Source organism: Aotus nancymaae, unplaced genomic scaffold (assembly GCF_030222135.1).
Source record: "Aotus nancymaae isolate 86718 unplaced genomic scaffold, 86718_ANA_hifiasm-v0.15.2.pri h1tg000028l, whole genome shotgun sequence".
Lineage (NCBI taxonomy): Eukaryota > Metazoa > Chordata > Mammalia > Primates > Aotidae > Aotus > Aotus nancymaae.
In genome coordinates, this window is record NW_026988441.1 from 38,302,065 (window position 1) to 38,317,676 (window position 15,612).

Consider the following 15,612-nt stretch of genomic DNA (forward strand, 5'->3'; position numbering starts at 1 on the left):
GGAAACTGAGGCGGGAGGATCGCTTGAGCCAGGGAGTTGGAGGCTGCAGTGAGCCATGATTGTAACACTGTGCTCCAGCCTGGGGTGACAGGGCAAGACCCTGTCTGTCTGTCTCTCTCTCTCTCTCTCTCTCTATATATATATATATACATACACATATATATGTGTATAGATACACACACATACACACACACACTAACTTCAACATCAAGGTTGTGATTCATAGCATTAAATACAGGGAACACTCTGGAGCTCTTAAGGGTCCAAGCACTCTGCCAGAGCCCGACCTTGGAGGAGAAAAGAGCAACCCTGCCTCCATCGGATCAGAAAAGTCGTCGGGAAGGCTGGAAGATGAAAGATGTGAATGACTTGATGGAAAGTAAAAAATCTGATGTCCTTTTCCCAAAGAGGCAAATGAGGAAGAGGTGAAGTCTCCACTCCGGGGCCCTTCTCATGGTCCTTTGTTTTAACTCTCTTATTCAGAGGACAAGAGGGTCCCTCCCTGTGGTTATGGGCACAGCGGAGCGCACGGCACCCGACGCTGGAGGGATGAAATTGGCAACTGCTCATCGATCACCTGCACTCATGGCCAGGGGCAGATGCTGCGCTTCACACAGGCCCCTGCGGGCGGCAGGGGGCAGACCTCGTGGTAGCAAGAGGGCGAGGGGCCCCTGGCTCTGCGGAGCAGTGATAGGCTGGTCGAGTAATTCCAGGGCTGCCAGGGAACCAGAATCCGAGCGCAGGCATCAAAGCAGGAACCACTCCCGTTCCCTTGGTAGAGGGGGATGTTTGGCCACAGGACTTGCCTGTGGGAGCCGAGCTGGAGGAGAGCTTGTGTCGGGAGGCCTGAAGCCCTCCTGGTTTGCCCCAGAGGCAGCACATGAGGTTGGACCCGAACTCCAAGACCTAGGCCTTGGTGATGTGCCTGTAATCCCAGAGCTCCTCTTGGTCCCAGCACCTGCGCAGGCAGTGCCTCTGCTGGGTGACACTTCCCACCCTCCGGAGGTCTTGTCCTCAGCTCTTTGGTGCCAGAGTGACACATCTGGTCCCACTCTCTACCCTGAACTCCAGCCCAAGACTTAACCTCCCCCTTTCTAAATTGGAACTCAGCACTGCAGCTCACCTGCAATTCAGTTTAAGAGACCTCTGCGCTCAGGCCCCACGTACCCCTTCACCTGAACCTTCGACCAGTTTGCCATCCTGTGAAATGTTCCAGAAACCAGGGCGGGTCCTCACTCCAGTGTGGCCCTGGGTCAGCCCCTGTTAGGGCTGGAGGGGCCAGGACAGGCTGGAGTGGGTGGGGCTTAGATGAGATAAGAGGGATCCTGAGGCATTGGTCGCTGGTGCCGGGCTCGTCAGAACCACCCCATAGCACTATTTCATAAAAAGGAGATGAAGGCCGGGCGTGGTGGCTCACACCTATAATCCCAGCACTTTGGGAGCCCAAGGCAGGTAGATCACCTGAGGTCAGGAGTTTAAGGCCAACATGGTGGAATCCCATCTCTACTAAAAATACGAAAAATATAAGCTGGGCGTGGTGATGCACACCTGTAAGTAGTCTCAGCTACTCGGGAGGCTGAAGCAGAATTGTTTGAACCCGGGGTGCAGAGGTTGCAGTGAGCCGAGATCACACCACTTCACTCCAGCCTGGGCGGCAGAGTGAGACTCTGTCTCAAAAAATAAATAAATATATCATAAAGAGGAGATGATGGCTTACTTTCTCCTGGCTTGCAATGCTGAGTGTCGGTGGTGCAGACACGGGCAAACGTGATGGTGTGGGGTGCCGCGGGTACGCTGCGGGGGGTGAACAGATATTTCCCAGGGGACACTCCTCCTTTGCGTCTTGTGGGATGTGCAGGGCACAGGGACAAGGGCTTCTCAGGCGGAGGGTGGTGCGAGGCGCAGCATGGCTTGTGGGGGAGGGCTGAGGACCCAGCACTGCACGCTCTGGAGCAGCCCAGCAGCAGGAGCCCTTCAGAGCTCTGGAAGCTCAGCCTAGACACAGCAGCCGACAGCCTCATACAGAGCGGACCAGGCAGGGACAGCTGGTTTCCCCCGACGCTCTTGTCTTGGGATCTGGACTTGGGCCTTGCTTCTGTGCGTGTAATTCCTGTCTTTCTCCAAATTCCAGGCATCAGTTAAAGACTTTTGTATTCACATAGCAGACCTCTCGGGATCAGAGGGACAGATGATCAGAGAGGGAGACGTGAAAACCAGAATGAAGTCGCAGCCTTTAAGGCCCTTGGCTCAGGGCATCACGCAGTGGTGTGCGTCCATGCCCCGTGTGGGGGCTGAGCTCTTCGTGTGGATGGCTCTTGCCCTTCTCACTGGGTGTTGACCTCTCGAGGCATAGTCCTTGGCTGTAGACTCATTTAACCCATCTTTTCGTTGTTTTGTTTTGTTTTTTAAAAGAGACAGAGTCTTGCTCAGGCGCCCAGGCTGGAGTACAGTGGATTACTGTACTAGCACACGGCAGCCTCAGCTTCCTGGGCTCAAGCAATCCTCCCACCTCAGCCTCCCAAGTAGCTATGTCCTGCCTTTTGACTTGGACACAAAACCTTGCATATAAGCATTTGTGTATTTTATTAAATTCCCATTTGTACCTCCCTCAATAAGGGATCTCAGTACATGTTAGCTCACTGCTTCCTACACAACACGGGGCTGTGGGGCCCCGAGTCTTCTTCAGTCTCCTGTTTAGCTCCAGAATTTCTCTCCATTCCCGTACGTTGAGGACCTATTTGGTATTGAAATCCTGTGTGGTGGTGTGTGGGCATTTAAGTGGCTGAAGACAGCACCTAATAGTTCTTGCTCACACCCAGATTTTTATAAACTGAGTCCAGGAACCTGAAAACTAGGCTGAACATGGAAGAATCAATAAATGAATGAAGATGAGCAATTCACTAACGTGCTTAGATAATACGGCAGTGACCATAAAGATGGATTCCCTGCCAGGCGCAGTGGCGCACACCTGTAATCCCGGCACTCTGGGAGGCTGAGGCAGGCGGTTCACCTGACGTCAGGAGTTTGAGACCAGCTGGGAAACATGGTGAAAACCCGTCTCTACTAAAAATACAAAAATTAGCCGGGGTGGTGGCACGCGCCTGTAATCCCAGCACTTTGGGAGGCTGAGGCAGGAGAATCACTTGAACCCAGGAGGCAGAAGCTGCAGTGAGCCGAGATGGCACCACTGTACTCCAGCCTGGGTGACAGAGCAAGACTCCTTCTCAAAAAGAAAAAGAGAAAAGATGACTTCCTCAGATGGATCTCCTCATCCCGTTTGGTAATACAGGGAAAGCAAGTAATTCTCTTAATGCGTCTATGTTGGCGTGTTAGCGTTCCTCAGGATTCTGACAAACACAGACGTGTCTTTCTTTGCGCAGCTCCAGTGGCTGTTGGATAATTATGAAACTGCGGAAGGTGTGAGTCTCCCCAGAAGTTCTCTTTACAACCACTATCTTCGGCACTGCCAGGAGCACAAGCTAGACCCAGTGAACGCCGCCTCCTTCGGGAAACTGATCCGTTCCGTGTTTATGGGGCTGAGAACGCGGCGGCTGGGCACCAGGTGAGTAGACAACCCCCAGCCCACCTGTCCTTCCTTTTCCTTTCCCAAGAAACGGAGCTTTCTGGAAAACGTGAGGCTTCCTCCTCTCGTCCAGGTGGCCTGACTCGCAGCCACCTCTGGAGTGCTGCGGTTCCTGTCGATTGGTGGCAGCCTTGGCTGTGGCCAGGTGTAGCCCGAGGTGTTGGCTTTAGAAGCTGGCGAAGGGACGTGGAGGTCCCTCTGGTTTTCTCTCTCTTTTTGAAATTTCCCAAACAATACAGGTTTTTGTTTTGTTTTGTTTTGCTTGAGATGGAGTTTTGCTCTTTGTCGCCCAGGCTGGAGTGCAGGAGCGCGATGTCAGCTCACTGCAACCTCGGCCTCCCAGGTTCAAGTGATTCTCCTGCCTCAGCCTCTGCACCTGGCCATACTTTTTTTTTTTTTTTTTTAAAGCGACCTCTGGGCTTTAGGAGCCTCTTTTATTTTCTTCTTCTTCTTTTTTTTTTTTTTAGCAGCCTCTGCGGTGGTGCACACCTGAAATCCCCACAGTTTGGGAGGCTGAGGCAAAAGGACTGCTTGAGGCGGGCAACATAGCAAGACCTCATCTCTACAAAAAAATTGAAAATTCTATCTCCCGAGCACTGAGGAAATAAAAAAAATTAAAAATTAGCCAGGGACAGTGGTGCACACCTATTTGCACACCTGTAATTTCCCCTATTTGGGAGGCTGAGAGGGGAGGATCACTTGAGCCCAGGAGGTTAAGGCTGCAGTTAGCCATGATTGCGCCACTGCAGTCCAGCCTGGGCAACAGAGCAAGACCTGTGTCACACAAACAAAAAGTAGCCTCTGGTTTAGGAAGCAGCGCTGGATTTACCATTTCTTGGTGTTTGTTGTTGTTGTTGATGTTGTTGGAGGCAGAGTCTCTCTGTCATCCAGGCTGAGTGCAGTGGCGCCATCTCCAATCGCTGCAGCCTCCGCCTCCCGGGTTCGAGCGATTCTCTTGCCTCAGCCTCCCAAGTAGCTGGGATTACAGGCACCCGCCACCACCTCTGGCTAATTTTCATATTTTTGGAGAGATGGAGTTTCAACCATCTCAAATTCTTGGTGGCCTTGGCTGGTCTCAAACTCTTGGCCTCGAGTGGTCTGCCCGTCTCAGTCTCCCCAAGTTCTGTGATTACAGGTGTGAGCCACCGTACCCGCTGGACCAACCCACCCCGTCTTCCCTTGGTCTATGGCAGCCCCAGGGCATCACAGGCCATAGACTTACGGCAGGCAATAATGCAAACTCTCCTCTAACAGAAAAACACAGCGGCATCTCCACCGCAAATCTGCCTTTGCGGGGCTGGGGCTGACTCACGCACTCTCCAGCCAGCGTCCTCGATGTCTGTGAACAGCATGCTGGTGGACCCGCAAGGACCACAGTCCCTTGCTCTCTGACACTTTGTGTCCTTTACAGAGAATGGCCTTAGGGATCATAGACACACAGAGGAGGGAAAGAAGTGGAAGCGACAGGGAAGCCTGGTCTCTAGGGACACAGCCCCTGCTCTTGGAGGGGCCGCCCCTGCAGAATATCCCAGATGCTGGCTTGAGGATTAAGGCTGATTCTCCCCGCAACCCGCCCCCCGCTCCCTGCCCCGTTTTCCCTCCTCTAAGCACCTGGCTAAACATGGACCTCATCTAGAAAGGGCCCAGGCTGTCTGCTATTGCAATGAAATTTAAAAGGGAAAAGAGGCCAGGCGCGGTGGCTCAGACCTGTAATCCCAGCGCTTTGGGAGGCCTAGGTGGGTGGATCCCCAGGTCAGGAGTTTGAGACCAGCCTGGCCAACATGGTGAAAACCCACCTCTACTAAAAATACAAAAAAATTAACTGGGCATGGTGCTATGCACCTGTAACCCCAGCTACTCAGGGAAGCTAAGGCAGGGGAATTTCTTGAACCCAGGAGTAGGAGATTGCAGTGAGCCAAGATCGCACCACCATACTCCAGCCTGGGCAATAGAGTGAGACTCCGTCTCAAAAATACCTTTTTTAATAAAACAAGAAGAACTAAAAAGAAAGGAGCCGGGTGCCTCCTGCATATCCCTGTTGCCAGCTCTGGAGAAATGGCGTCCTGTGAGCTGGGTGTCTGTGGATTATTGCTTCTCTCCTGAAAGGTCTCTGCAAGCTGTTTTCTGAACTAAATTGTTTAAAGCCCTCTGATCATCATTCTCCCGTAGGAAACTAATGTAATGGTTCCCAAACTGTGCCTTTCTCCAAAATGTGTTACTAGATGATTGAAAGGGAAGGGGAGGAGTTGGTAGTAGTAATAATAATAGAGACCGAGCCACTGGAGCCCCACAGAGCTGACCTGGTGTTCTCAGCACAGGACTTGTCCGAGCCTTCATCATCCTAACCTGTGAGAGGGGCTCTGCACAACAGGGCATTATGTGCAGAATTCCTTCATCACATTTCTCATGCAGTTCAGGAAATGCTGAACCAGAGAGGCCGAAGTGAAAGGCCAAGAAAGAGTGCTTCCCAACCGAGTGTGTTGGCACACGCCAGCAGTCCCAGCTACTCGGAGGCTGAGGCGGGAGGATCACTTGAGCCCAGGAGGTCCAGGCTACAGTGAGCGGTGATTGCACCACTGCACTCCAGGCCTGGGTGACAGAGCGAGACCCTGCTTCTAAAAAAAAAAAAGAGAGAGAGAGACTGGGTGCGGTGCTCACGCCTGTAATCCCAGCACTTTGGGAGGCCAAGGCAGGAGGATCACTTGAGCCCAAGAGTTCAAGTAAGACCAGCCTGCCCATCATGACGAAACCCCGTGTCCACTAAAAATACAAAAATTAGCTAGGCGTTACGGTCCATGCCTGTAATCCCAGCTGCTCGGGTGGCTGAAGCAGGACAATCTCTTAAAGCCTGGAGGCAGAGAGTGCAGTGAGCTGAGATCGCACCGCTGCACTCCAGCCTGGGTGACAGAATGAGATTCTGTCTCAAAAAAAAAAAAAAGAAAGAAAGAAAGAAAAAGAGTCCCCAGCCATCTCGTTGTTCAGGACATCTGCAAAGGGAGCTGACCCTGGGATGTTTGGTTTCCAGGGGCAACTCCAAGTACCATTACTACGGGATTCGTCTGAAGCCAGACTCCCCGCTGAACCGGCTGCAGGAGGACACACAGTACATGGCCATGCGGCAGCAGCCCATGCACCAGAAGCCCAGGTGGGTGCCCGGGCGGAGCGGGGGACGTGGGGGCGGGGCTGGCTTTCCCTTGGACCCTGGAGGGAGAGGTGTTCCTCCAACATGAAACGAACTCATAATAACTCTCCAGTCTCCAGCATCCTGGAAAAGCCAAGGTATCTCCCTCTGCTGAGAATGAGATGAGTCCAGCAGGAGACACGGGCGGCTGGGACGCAACCTCCTCCAGCTCACTGTTTTCAGAGCTGTCGTGCTTTGTAACAGACGTTATTTTTTAGAGCCGTTCCAGGTTCACAGCAAAATTGAGTAGAAGGTACAGAGAGTTCCTCTTCTCCCCCGGCTCCGCTCCCCACAGCCTCTCCCGCCATCAGCCTCCCCGACAGAGCGGTGCGTGGGTTACGACTGATGACCCTCCACGGAGCCATCACCATCTCCCAGAGTCCATGGTCAACACCAGGACTCACTCTTGGTGTTGTACATTGTACAGTCTGGACAAATGTATAATGACACGTGTCCCCCATCACAGTGTCACACAGAGCCCTTTCACGGCCTTGAAAATCCTCCATGTTCTGCCTACACGGCTTTCCCCTTTTTTTTTTTAACCCTTGTACCATCCCCATTCCATTCCTCCTTACCCAGTGCCACACAGTTGGGATCACAGACCTTTAATTTTTAAAGCGTGGGAAGCAAAGAGAAAGAGAACACTGTGAATAACCCAAGAAGCCAGGAGAGAGTAGCAGGTGCACTCCAGTCACAACTTCTTGACCTTTGGATCCAGCGGCTGGAAAGCCCTGGTCATTTTCTGGAGTATCCTCTTCTCCATCACAAACTTTCTCATCTTCTAAGGCAGGGATCAGCAAACCTTTCCTGTAAAGAGCCAGAGAGCAAATATCTTAGCCTTGCAGGCCGGACAGTCCCTGTCATGACTGTTCAATTCAGCTGCATCCTGAAAGCAGCCACAAACAGCACGAAAATGATGGGTGTGGCTGTGTGCCAATAAAACTTTATTTATAAAAACAAGCAACAGAATTGGCCCTCAGGCCATAGTTTGCTGGCCCCTGGTTTAGGACCCATTCAAATATTGCTGCCTCCTAGAGCACCTCCAGCCACCCACCCCTACAAGTGCCCACCCTGAGGGCAGGGGCCGCATCCCAATAGCCTCATGTGGCACCTTCACAGCTGGCACCATGCCCTCTGCACAGAGCCACCCATGAAAGTGGCTCAAAAACCCATTCCAGTGACTCCTGACCACACAGCCACTCCCAGGAGTTGGAGGTCCCAGGAGAGAGTTTTCGGAACGTTCCTTCTGTACCTCGTTGTCTGCAGACATTGCTGCTGCTGTTCACTTTGGACCCGTGCAAACGCCTGTGAACTGTGCTCCAGGCAGGGTTCAGCGGGACAGGCTGAGGCCATTTGCATTTGGAAGCCGCAGCCTGAGCCCGTGTCTGTGCGATGCGCACAGCCTGCCCTGAGCCGGCTGCTTTACACACAGCTCGCCGGCGTGGTCTCCCACCTCCCCGCAGGCTTGGCCCCACTTTGTGTTTGATAAGGGATGCCCCCCGGAGATGCTTAGGCTCAGGCCAGCTCCCTCCTGCCTCCACCACACCACACGCTGGGCTCTGAGGAGCCAGTCATCTGCAAAACCTTCCTCTGCGAAAGTCTCAGAACTTCTGAGATTGAACCAACAATAAGAAGTTTGTGATTCATACAAAGAATTTCACTTTTTTTCTAAGAGAGAAATGTTACAGGGTGAATACATCTATCTATTTTGTCAAGTGTCCATTAACAAAGTGTGCTTCATCCATGTGATGGAATATTATTCAGCCTTAAAAAGGAGGAAATTCCAACACAGGCTACACCTTGGTGGACCTTGAGGACATTAAGCTCAGTGAGAGAAGCCAGGTGCACAAGGACTATTCCTGCATGATCCCACTCCCAGGAGGTCCCTAGAGTCCCCCAATTCACAGAGACAGGAAGTCGGATGGGGCGTGCCAGGGGCTGGGGACAGGGATGGGGAGTGAGTGTGTCATGAAGACAGAGTGTGAGTGTGGGAAGATGAGCAAGTTCTGGAGGTGATGATGGCGACAGTGGCACAGCCACATGAACGTGCTTAACGCTGCTGAGCTGTGCGCTAAAAACGGCTTCAACGGTCACTTTTGTGTTGTGTGTATTTGACCGCAACTTGTAAACATCATACACACACACACCCAACAGAATCCTGCCCAGCCCCCCGCTCTTTGTGCCCACCCCCGGCAGGGCTGCTGGCCCTCATGGTGGCATGTGTGTCCTCCGTCCCAGGTACCGGCCAGCTCAGAAGACGGACAGCCTTGGGGACAGCGGCTCCCACAGCGGCCTGCACAGCACTCCAGAACAGACCATGGCCGCACAGAGCCAGCACCACCAGCAGTACATAGGTGAGAGGCCGCACAGACCCCAGGGGCGGGGCTCCCATCTGCTCGCCACACTCCTGGCATTCAGCACCAGCAGAGCTGGTGACATCTAAACAGATGCTTCTGACAGTTTCCTTTTGAGACACCATTCTGGTCAAATAGAAAGTTCTAAATAAACTTTCTTTCTGAAATCCCTGAAACTAGAATAACCAGCACATGCCAAAAAAATTAATACATAAAGTGACCATCAGAAAAACGAAAAAATAAAGTAAAATGACCATCAGAAAGAAATAGTAGAGGACAGGCACAGTGGCTCGTGCCCGTGATCCAAGGTGGAGGAAGGCTTGAGCTGGGGAGTTCAAGACAAGCCTGGCAACATACTTAAAAAAAAATTTTTTTAATGAGCCAGGCATAGTGGCAAGCCCCTGTGGTCCCACCTATTCAGGAGGCTGAGGCAAGAAGATTGCTTGAGCCCAGAAGTTTGAGGCTGCAGTGAGCCGTGATCACACCACTACTCTTCAACCTGGGCGACAGAGTGAGACAAATTAAAAAAAAGAACACTAGATATTATCCACTCAGAGTGCACGAGGATTTGCCTGCCATCTGGGCTTTCTTCCTTCTTGCCTGGAGCTTTTGGGGTGCTCCTGGTTCACCAACATGAGCCCCTCCCTGGGGGCTGCTCAGGGGACAGCATTCCTCCCCAGCTGGCCTAGTGGTGGCGCCATCTCTGCCCCGGGAAGGCCCTAACTCAGAGCCTGCCACCAGGGGGCGGCCGGAGCGGGGAGCGGAACACAGGAAGGCTTGCTGGTGTCAGTGTCATGATTCAAGTGGGTTCTGTGCACACTCAGAGGCCGCCATGTAGTTTATGATCTTTTTCGAGCCCAAACAGAACCCTCTTGGGTTGAATCTCCTGCGGAGATTGAGGTGGGGTCAGGCCTGTCTCCAGGAGGTCACTGCAGAGACACCATGGCTGGCCTTCTTCCCCAGATGTGCCTCCCTGAGCTGGCTCTGTGGGTACCTGCTGTGTACCAGGGCCTGGGCTCAGGGCATCCTCTGTGTCTGCATAGTTAATGCTCCTGGGAGGTGACAATATCCTCTCCATTTTCTACCGGAGAAAACTGATGCTTACAAATTCCCTGACTGTGCCAGGCGCAGTGGCTTAAGCCTGTAATTCCAGCACTCTGGGAAGCCGCGGTGGGCAGATCACTTGAGGTCAGGAGTTTGAGAACAACTTGGCCAACATGGTGAAACCCTGTCTCACAAAAAAAAAAAAAAAAAAAAAAATACAAAATTAGCTGGGTGTGGTGACGCACGCCTGTAATCCCAACTACTCAGGAGGCTGAGGCAGGAGAATTGCTTGAACCCAGGAGGCGGATGTTGCGCTGAGCCAGGATTGTGCCACTGTACTCCAGTCTGGGCAACAGAGTGAGACTCCATCTCAAAAAAAAAAAAACAAAAACAAATTCTGTGACTGCATGGGGTGGGGCAGAGCATCGGTTTCTCGGCCCCTCCCCCATCTACCACGTGGCCTTCTAGTTGTCCGCGTTTCCTAAGAGCCCTGTTTCTGATGTTCCCATGTTCCTCCCCCAGATGTCTCCCATGTCTTCCCCGAGTTCCCAGCGCCCGACCTGGGCAGCGTCCTGCTGCAGGAGGGCGTCACCCTGCACGATGTCAAGGCCCTACAGCTGGTGTACAGACGGCACTGCGAGGTGACCGCCCCAGGCCCAGACAGGCAGCTGCTACGGGTCCGTCCCAGGCACCGCCAGTGCTCAGGCCAGGCGTCCCCCGTGTCCCCAGGTGATGCTGAGGAGACGGAGCCCTAAGCCCCGAGCCCACCCACGAGCGTCCTCTCTGGAGCAGCAGCCCCTTGCATCCGTGTCCATCCCTGCTCCTCTCCTCTCTGTGGCCTCCCTTGGGATTGCAGGGCACCCCACTGCAGCCCGCATCACAGCTGCGCACTTGGCGTGTGCTGAGTGCAAATGATGGGTGCACGCCCCCGTCTGTCTCACCGGTCCCTTCATTCCTAGGCAACTCTAGATGTAGTGATGAACCTCCAGTTCCACTACATCGAGAAGCTCTGGCTCTCCTTCTGGAACTCAAAGGCCTCCTCCAGCGACGGCCCCACATCTCTGCCTGCCAGGTGACTGCCACGCCCTGGCTGGGTTCACAGCCCCCCCAGACTTAACCCCCTGCTGACACCCACAGGTAACCCACAAACTAAAGCGTCAACTCTCCGAGAATCAGGGTTCAGACCCCTCTGCTTCTGTCCCTGTAATTTTTAGACTTGGTAGAGTTGACTTGAAATTCACATGGCCATTTGCCCCTTTTCAAGATCAGACTGTCTGAACAGGAAGGATTTTAGAGGTGACCATGATACAGTCCCAAGTAGAAGTGACCCCAACCCGTAGCTGCAGTGAGGCGCAGCATGGCCACTAGCAGGGGAGGGACAGCGTGGGCCCCGGGGGAGACCCAGAGGCGTGGGGAGCAACACGGAGGGAGGGGACCCGTAGGGGCTCAGGGATGGGGAGCAAAACCCTAGCCCCGCTGTTGGGCGCAAGTCCCACAGTCTGGCTCTCTGGTCACTCCTGTGGCTGAGTGAGCCCACCCGGGCCAGGCCACAGCTCACCTGCCTCTGCACCCTCCACAGTGACGAAGACCCTGAGGGCTCTGTCCTGCCCAAGGACAAGCTCATCTCCCTGTGTCAGTGCGACCCCATCCTCAGGTGGATGAGGAGCTGCGACCACATCCTCTACCAAGCACTGGTGGAGATTCTCATCCCCGATGTGCTAAGGCCGGTCCCCAGTAAGTGAACCGCAGCCCCGCCCGGCGCAGCTCCATCCTCTCTTCCTGCCTCCTCTGTCCTTTCTCACCTGTACATCTTCAGCCGCCTCGCACCATCATTTTCACAGAAAACCCAAAAGTGGCCAGTCACAGTGGCTCATTCCAGTGCTCCCTGCGCTTTTGGAGTCTAAGGCAGATCGCTTGAGCCCAGGAATTTGAGACCAGCCTGGGCAATGTAGTGAGACCCCATCTCTAAAAAAAATAATAATAAAAAAATTAGCTGGGCAAGGCAGGATTGCTGATGCCTGTAATCCCAGCACTTTGGGAGGCCGAGGTGAGCAGATCATTTGAGGTCAGGAGTTTCAGACCAGCTTGACCAACATGAGCCCATCTCTACTGAAAATACAAAAAAATTAGCCAGGCGTGGTAGCACACGCCTGTAGTCCCAGCTACTCAGGAGACTGAGGCAGGAGAATCACTTTAACCCAGGAGGAAGAGGTTGCAGTGAGTCAAGATCACACAACTGCACTTCAGCCTGACCCCGTCTCAAAAAAAAAAAATTAGCTGGGCACGGTGGTGTGTGCCTATAGCCCTAGCTATTGGGGAGGCCAAAGCAGAAGGATAACTTGAGCCCAGAAGTTTGAGACTGGCCTGGGCAACATAGTGAGACCCCATTTCTAAAAGGAATACAAAAATTAGCTGGATGTGGTGTTGCATGCCTGTAGTCCCAGTGGCCCAGAAGGCTGAGGCAGCAGGATCACCTGAGCCCAGGAGGTTGAGGCTGCAGTGAGCTATGATCACTGCACTCCAGCCTGGGTGACAGAGTGAGACCCTGTCTCAAAACAAAAAGAATCCCGCCACGAGAGGCGCTGTGAGCCGTGGAATGTGTGCTCTCTGGCATGCGTATTTGTCCTTGTCTCTGACTCGAGGGGAAGGTCACAGTTAGTGGCTCTGGTGAGCTCTACCTGCTGTCGGGATACTGCCAAGAGCAGCCAGGCTGGGCTCGGTGCTTTCTGGAAGGTTCACTGCGGGCATGCAGGCCGGCCTCTGGGAGTAGCCTGCTCGCAGCTCTGGAGCCATGGCTGTGCGACAGGCCTTGGCCCAGGGCCATGTGGGGTCTTGGCCCACCCTGGTCTTAGAGATGACCACCAGCTGCCTTCCTCCCGCCTCCCTTAATCCCCACCGTGACACTTCCTGAGAGCCATGCCCTGTAGGAGGGGTAGCGACATAAACTTAGAAGAATGAGCTGGGACCTCGCCCTCGGCTCCTGCTAGGGTAGAGGCTGACCTTTGACCCCAGCCAGACCCCACTTCCCAGCACTGTGGGATTCCAGGAGACATTTACACCCCAGTGCCCCGCCCTGTGACTTCCCACAGGACTTGGGAGGGTGGGAGAGGGTGACAGGCACAGTGAGGAAAGAAGCTAGTCTTACCTGTGCCCTTGGAGACCTCCCAGGGCCTCTGCCCTCCCGAGGCAATGACAGCAGCCACCACGAGGGGCCCTCGGGCCAGGTCCATGCCAAGCTCCCCAAAACCCTGGGGGTTTTCAAGGAAGCTGGGCACAGAGGCCTCTCTTCATAAATCACAGCGTCGGGATCACGGGCCGTGCGTCACAGGCCATCTGCAAACACCCAGGTCCATTAGAACCAGGCAACTCTCCATCCTGCTGAGTAAATTCTATGCTCCCTTTGCTGGAAAATGGGAAACAGCAGAAGTATTGCATTTCTCATTGGCCTGGCCTTGCCTGTCTGTCTCAGTGTCCAGGGCAGTGCCCAGTTCCAGTTTCTACATTATGGTGGGAGTTTGGGGCATGGGGTACCTTTTCTTTTGCATTTTTAAATGTTTTTCTTTGTTTTGTTCTGTTTTGTTTGTGAGATGGGGTTTTGCTCGTCACCCAGGCTGGAGTGCAATGGCGCAATCTCGGCTCACTGCAACTTTCATCTCCTGGGTTCAAGTGATTCTCCTGCCTCAGCCTCCCAAGTAGCTGGAATTACAGGCACCCACCCCCACACCCAGCTAATTTTTGTATTTGTAGTAGAGACGGGGTTTCACCATGTTGACCAGGCTGGTCTCAAACTCCTGACCTCAGGTGATCCACCCACCTCAGCCTCCCAAAGTGCTGGGATTACAGGTGTGAGCCACCATAACTGGCTTTTTTCTGTTTTTCTTTTTCTTTTTTTAACAGTCTTAGTGTTTGTTTCTTATTGTTAGCCATCTTAAAATAAATTAGGAAGTTGGTAGAATGTATTTATGTGTGTGTGTGTGTGTGTGTGTGTGTGTGTGTGTGTGTCAAGGCCTCTCTCCCTTGGCACTGTTGATATTTGGGGTTGGACTGTTCTCTGGGGTGGGGCCGTCCTGGGCGCTGCGGAGTGCTAAACAGCATCCCTAGCCTCCACCCACTCCATGCCAGAGGCATCCCACAGTCCTGCCCACCATTAACATCCCCAGACATCACCCAGTGTCCCCTGGGGCAGAATCGCTCTGTGAGACCCGCGGCGATAGGCAGTGGGTGGTGTCCGGCGGCTGGGGGCCATGGCCAGCTCTTCCCTTTTCTCAGAGTCCTTGGTTCTCCATTGCCCTGTGCCTGTTCAGTCCTCTCTTTTTCTGTGTGGCTTCTTCCTAGTGCTCATTTTCATTGCACTTGGGCCATCTCACACTGAATGCTGATTTCCAGGGTCCAGACACTGCCTTTCTCCCTGTTAATATCACGTCTATATCCCCCAGGTACCTTGACACAGGCCATCCGTAACTTCGCCAAGAGCTTGGAAGGCTGGTTGACAAATGCCATGAGCGACTTCCCACAACAGGTCATCCAGACCAAGGTACATCCGTGGTGGGGCCCGGGCTCCCCAACTGTGGCTGGGAGGGGCTCCACTCCACATCAGCATGAGGACCACTGTGCCCCAGAGTGCGCTGGCTTCTTCCCTGTGTCATAAGAATAACCGGTCCCTTCAGGAAGCCCCGAGCACACTGCGATGACGCATCAGTGCTGGCAGGAAGGGGAACAACAGAAGATGTCATATCTTTGGGTCAATTCAGAATAGACTGCGTGTTTCTGTGCTCACCTTATTAGGGAAATTTAATCTCCTTGCTGTGACCCTTGTTACTATAATCTTGGCCACAAATCAGAATGTGAAATGTAGAACCTTGGCCGACTTGTGGGAAAGAGAGTGATTACCCACCGTTCTCACAAGCATTTCTTTTTTTTGAGACAGTCTCACTCTGTCACTTAGCCTGGAGTGCAGTGGCATGATCTCAGCTCACTGCAACCTCTGCCTTCTGGGTTCAAGCAGTTCTCCTGCCTCAGCCTCCCAAGTAGCTGGGATTACAGGCACCCACCACCACACACCTGGCTAATTTTTTGTATTTTTAGTAGAGACAGCATTTTACCATGTTGGCCAGGCTGGTCTTGAACTCCTGACCTCAGGTGATCCACCTGCCTCGGCCTCCCAGAGTGCTGGGATGACGGTCGTGAGCCACTGCACCCGGCCATCATGACCATTTCTTGAAGGGCTCTTGGGAGCAGAGGAGGCAGCGGCAGGGCATCCGGTCCACCCACCTGCACTTCGAGATTGATCTGTTAGGCAGTGGTGCAAGCATCGATCGGGTCATTGTTAAAAAGTCAGATTCAGGGCCGGTGCAGTGGCTCACACCTGTAATCCCAGCACTTTGGGAGCCCGAGGCAGGAGGATCGTTTGGGGCCAAGGGTTTGAGACCAGCCTGGGCGACAAGCGAGAC

The 15,612-nt window shown here is 53.5% G+C and overlaps 1 protein-coding gene across 2 annotated transcripts in view; it reads left to right on the forward strand.

Moving 5' to 3' along the window:
* Positions 1-15,612, forward strand: part of RFX2 (regulatory factor X2) — a 119,763-nt gene that overhangs the window by 94,699 nt on the left and 9,452 nt on the right. For both annotated transcript variants that reach the window (XM_021676793.2, XM_021676795.2), the window contains 7 exons: positions 3,381-3,562; positions 6,609-6,728; positions 9,003-9,118; positions 10,685-10,803; positions 11,122-11,234; positions 11,742-11,896; positions 14,599-14,696. In XM_021676793.2, coding sequence (XP_021532468.2) covers positions 3,381-3,562; positions 6,609-6,728; positions 9,003-9,118; positions 10,685-10,803; positions 11,122-11,234; positions 11,742-11,896; positions 14,599-14,696 — 903 coding nt within the window. The remainder of the gene's footprint in view (positions 1-3,380; positions 3,563-6,608; positions 6,729-9,002; positions 9,119-10,684; positions 10,804-11,121; positions 11,235-11,741; positions 11,897-14,598; positions 14,697-15,612) is intronic.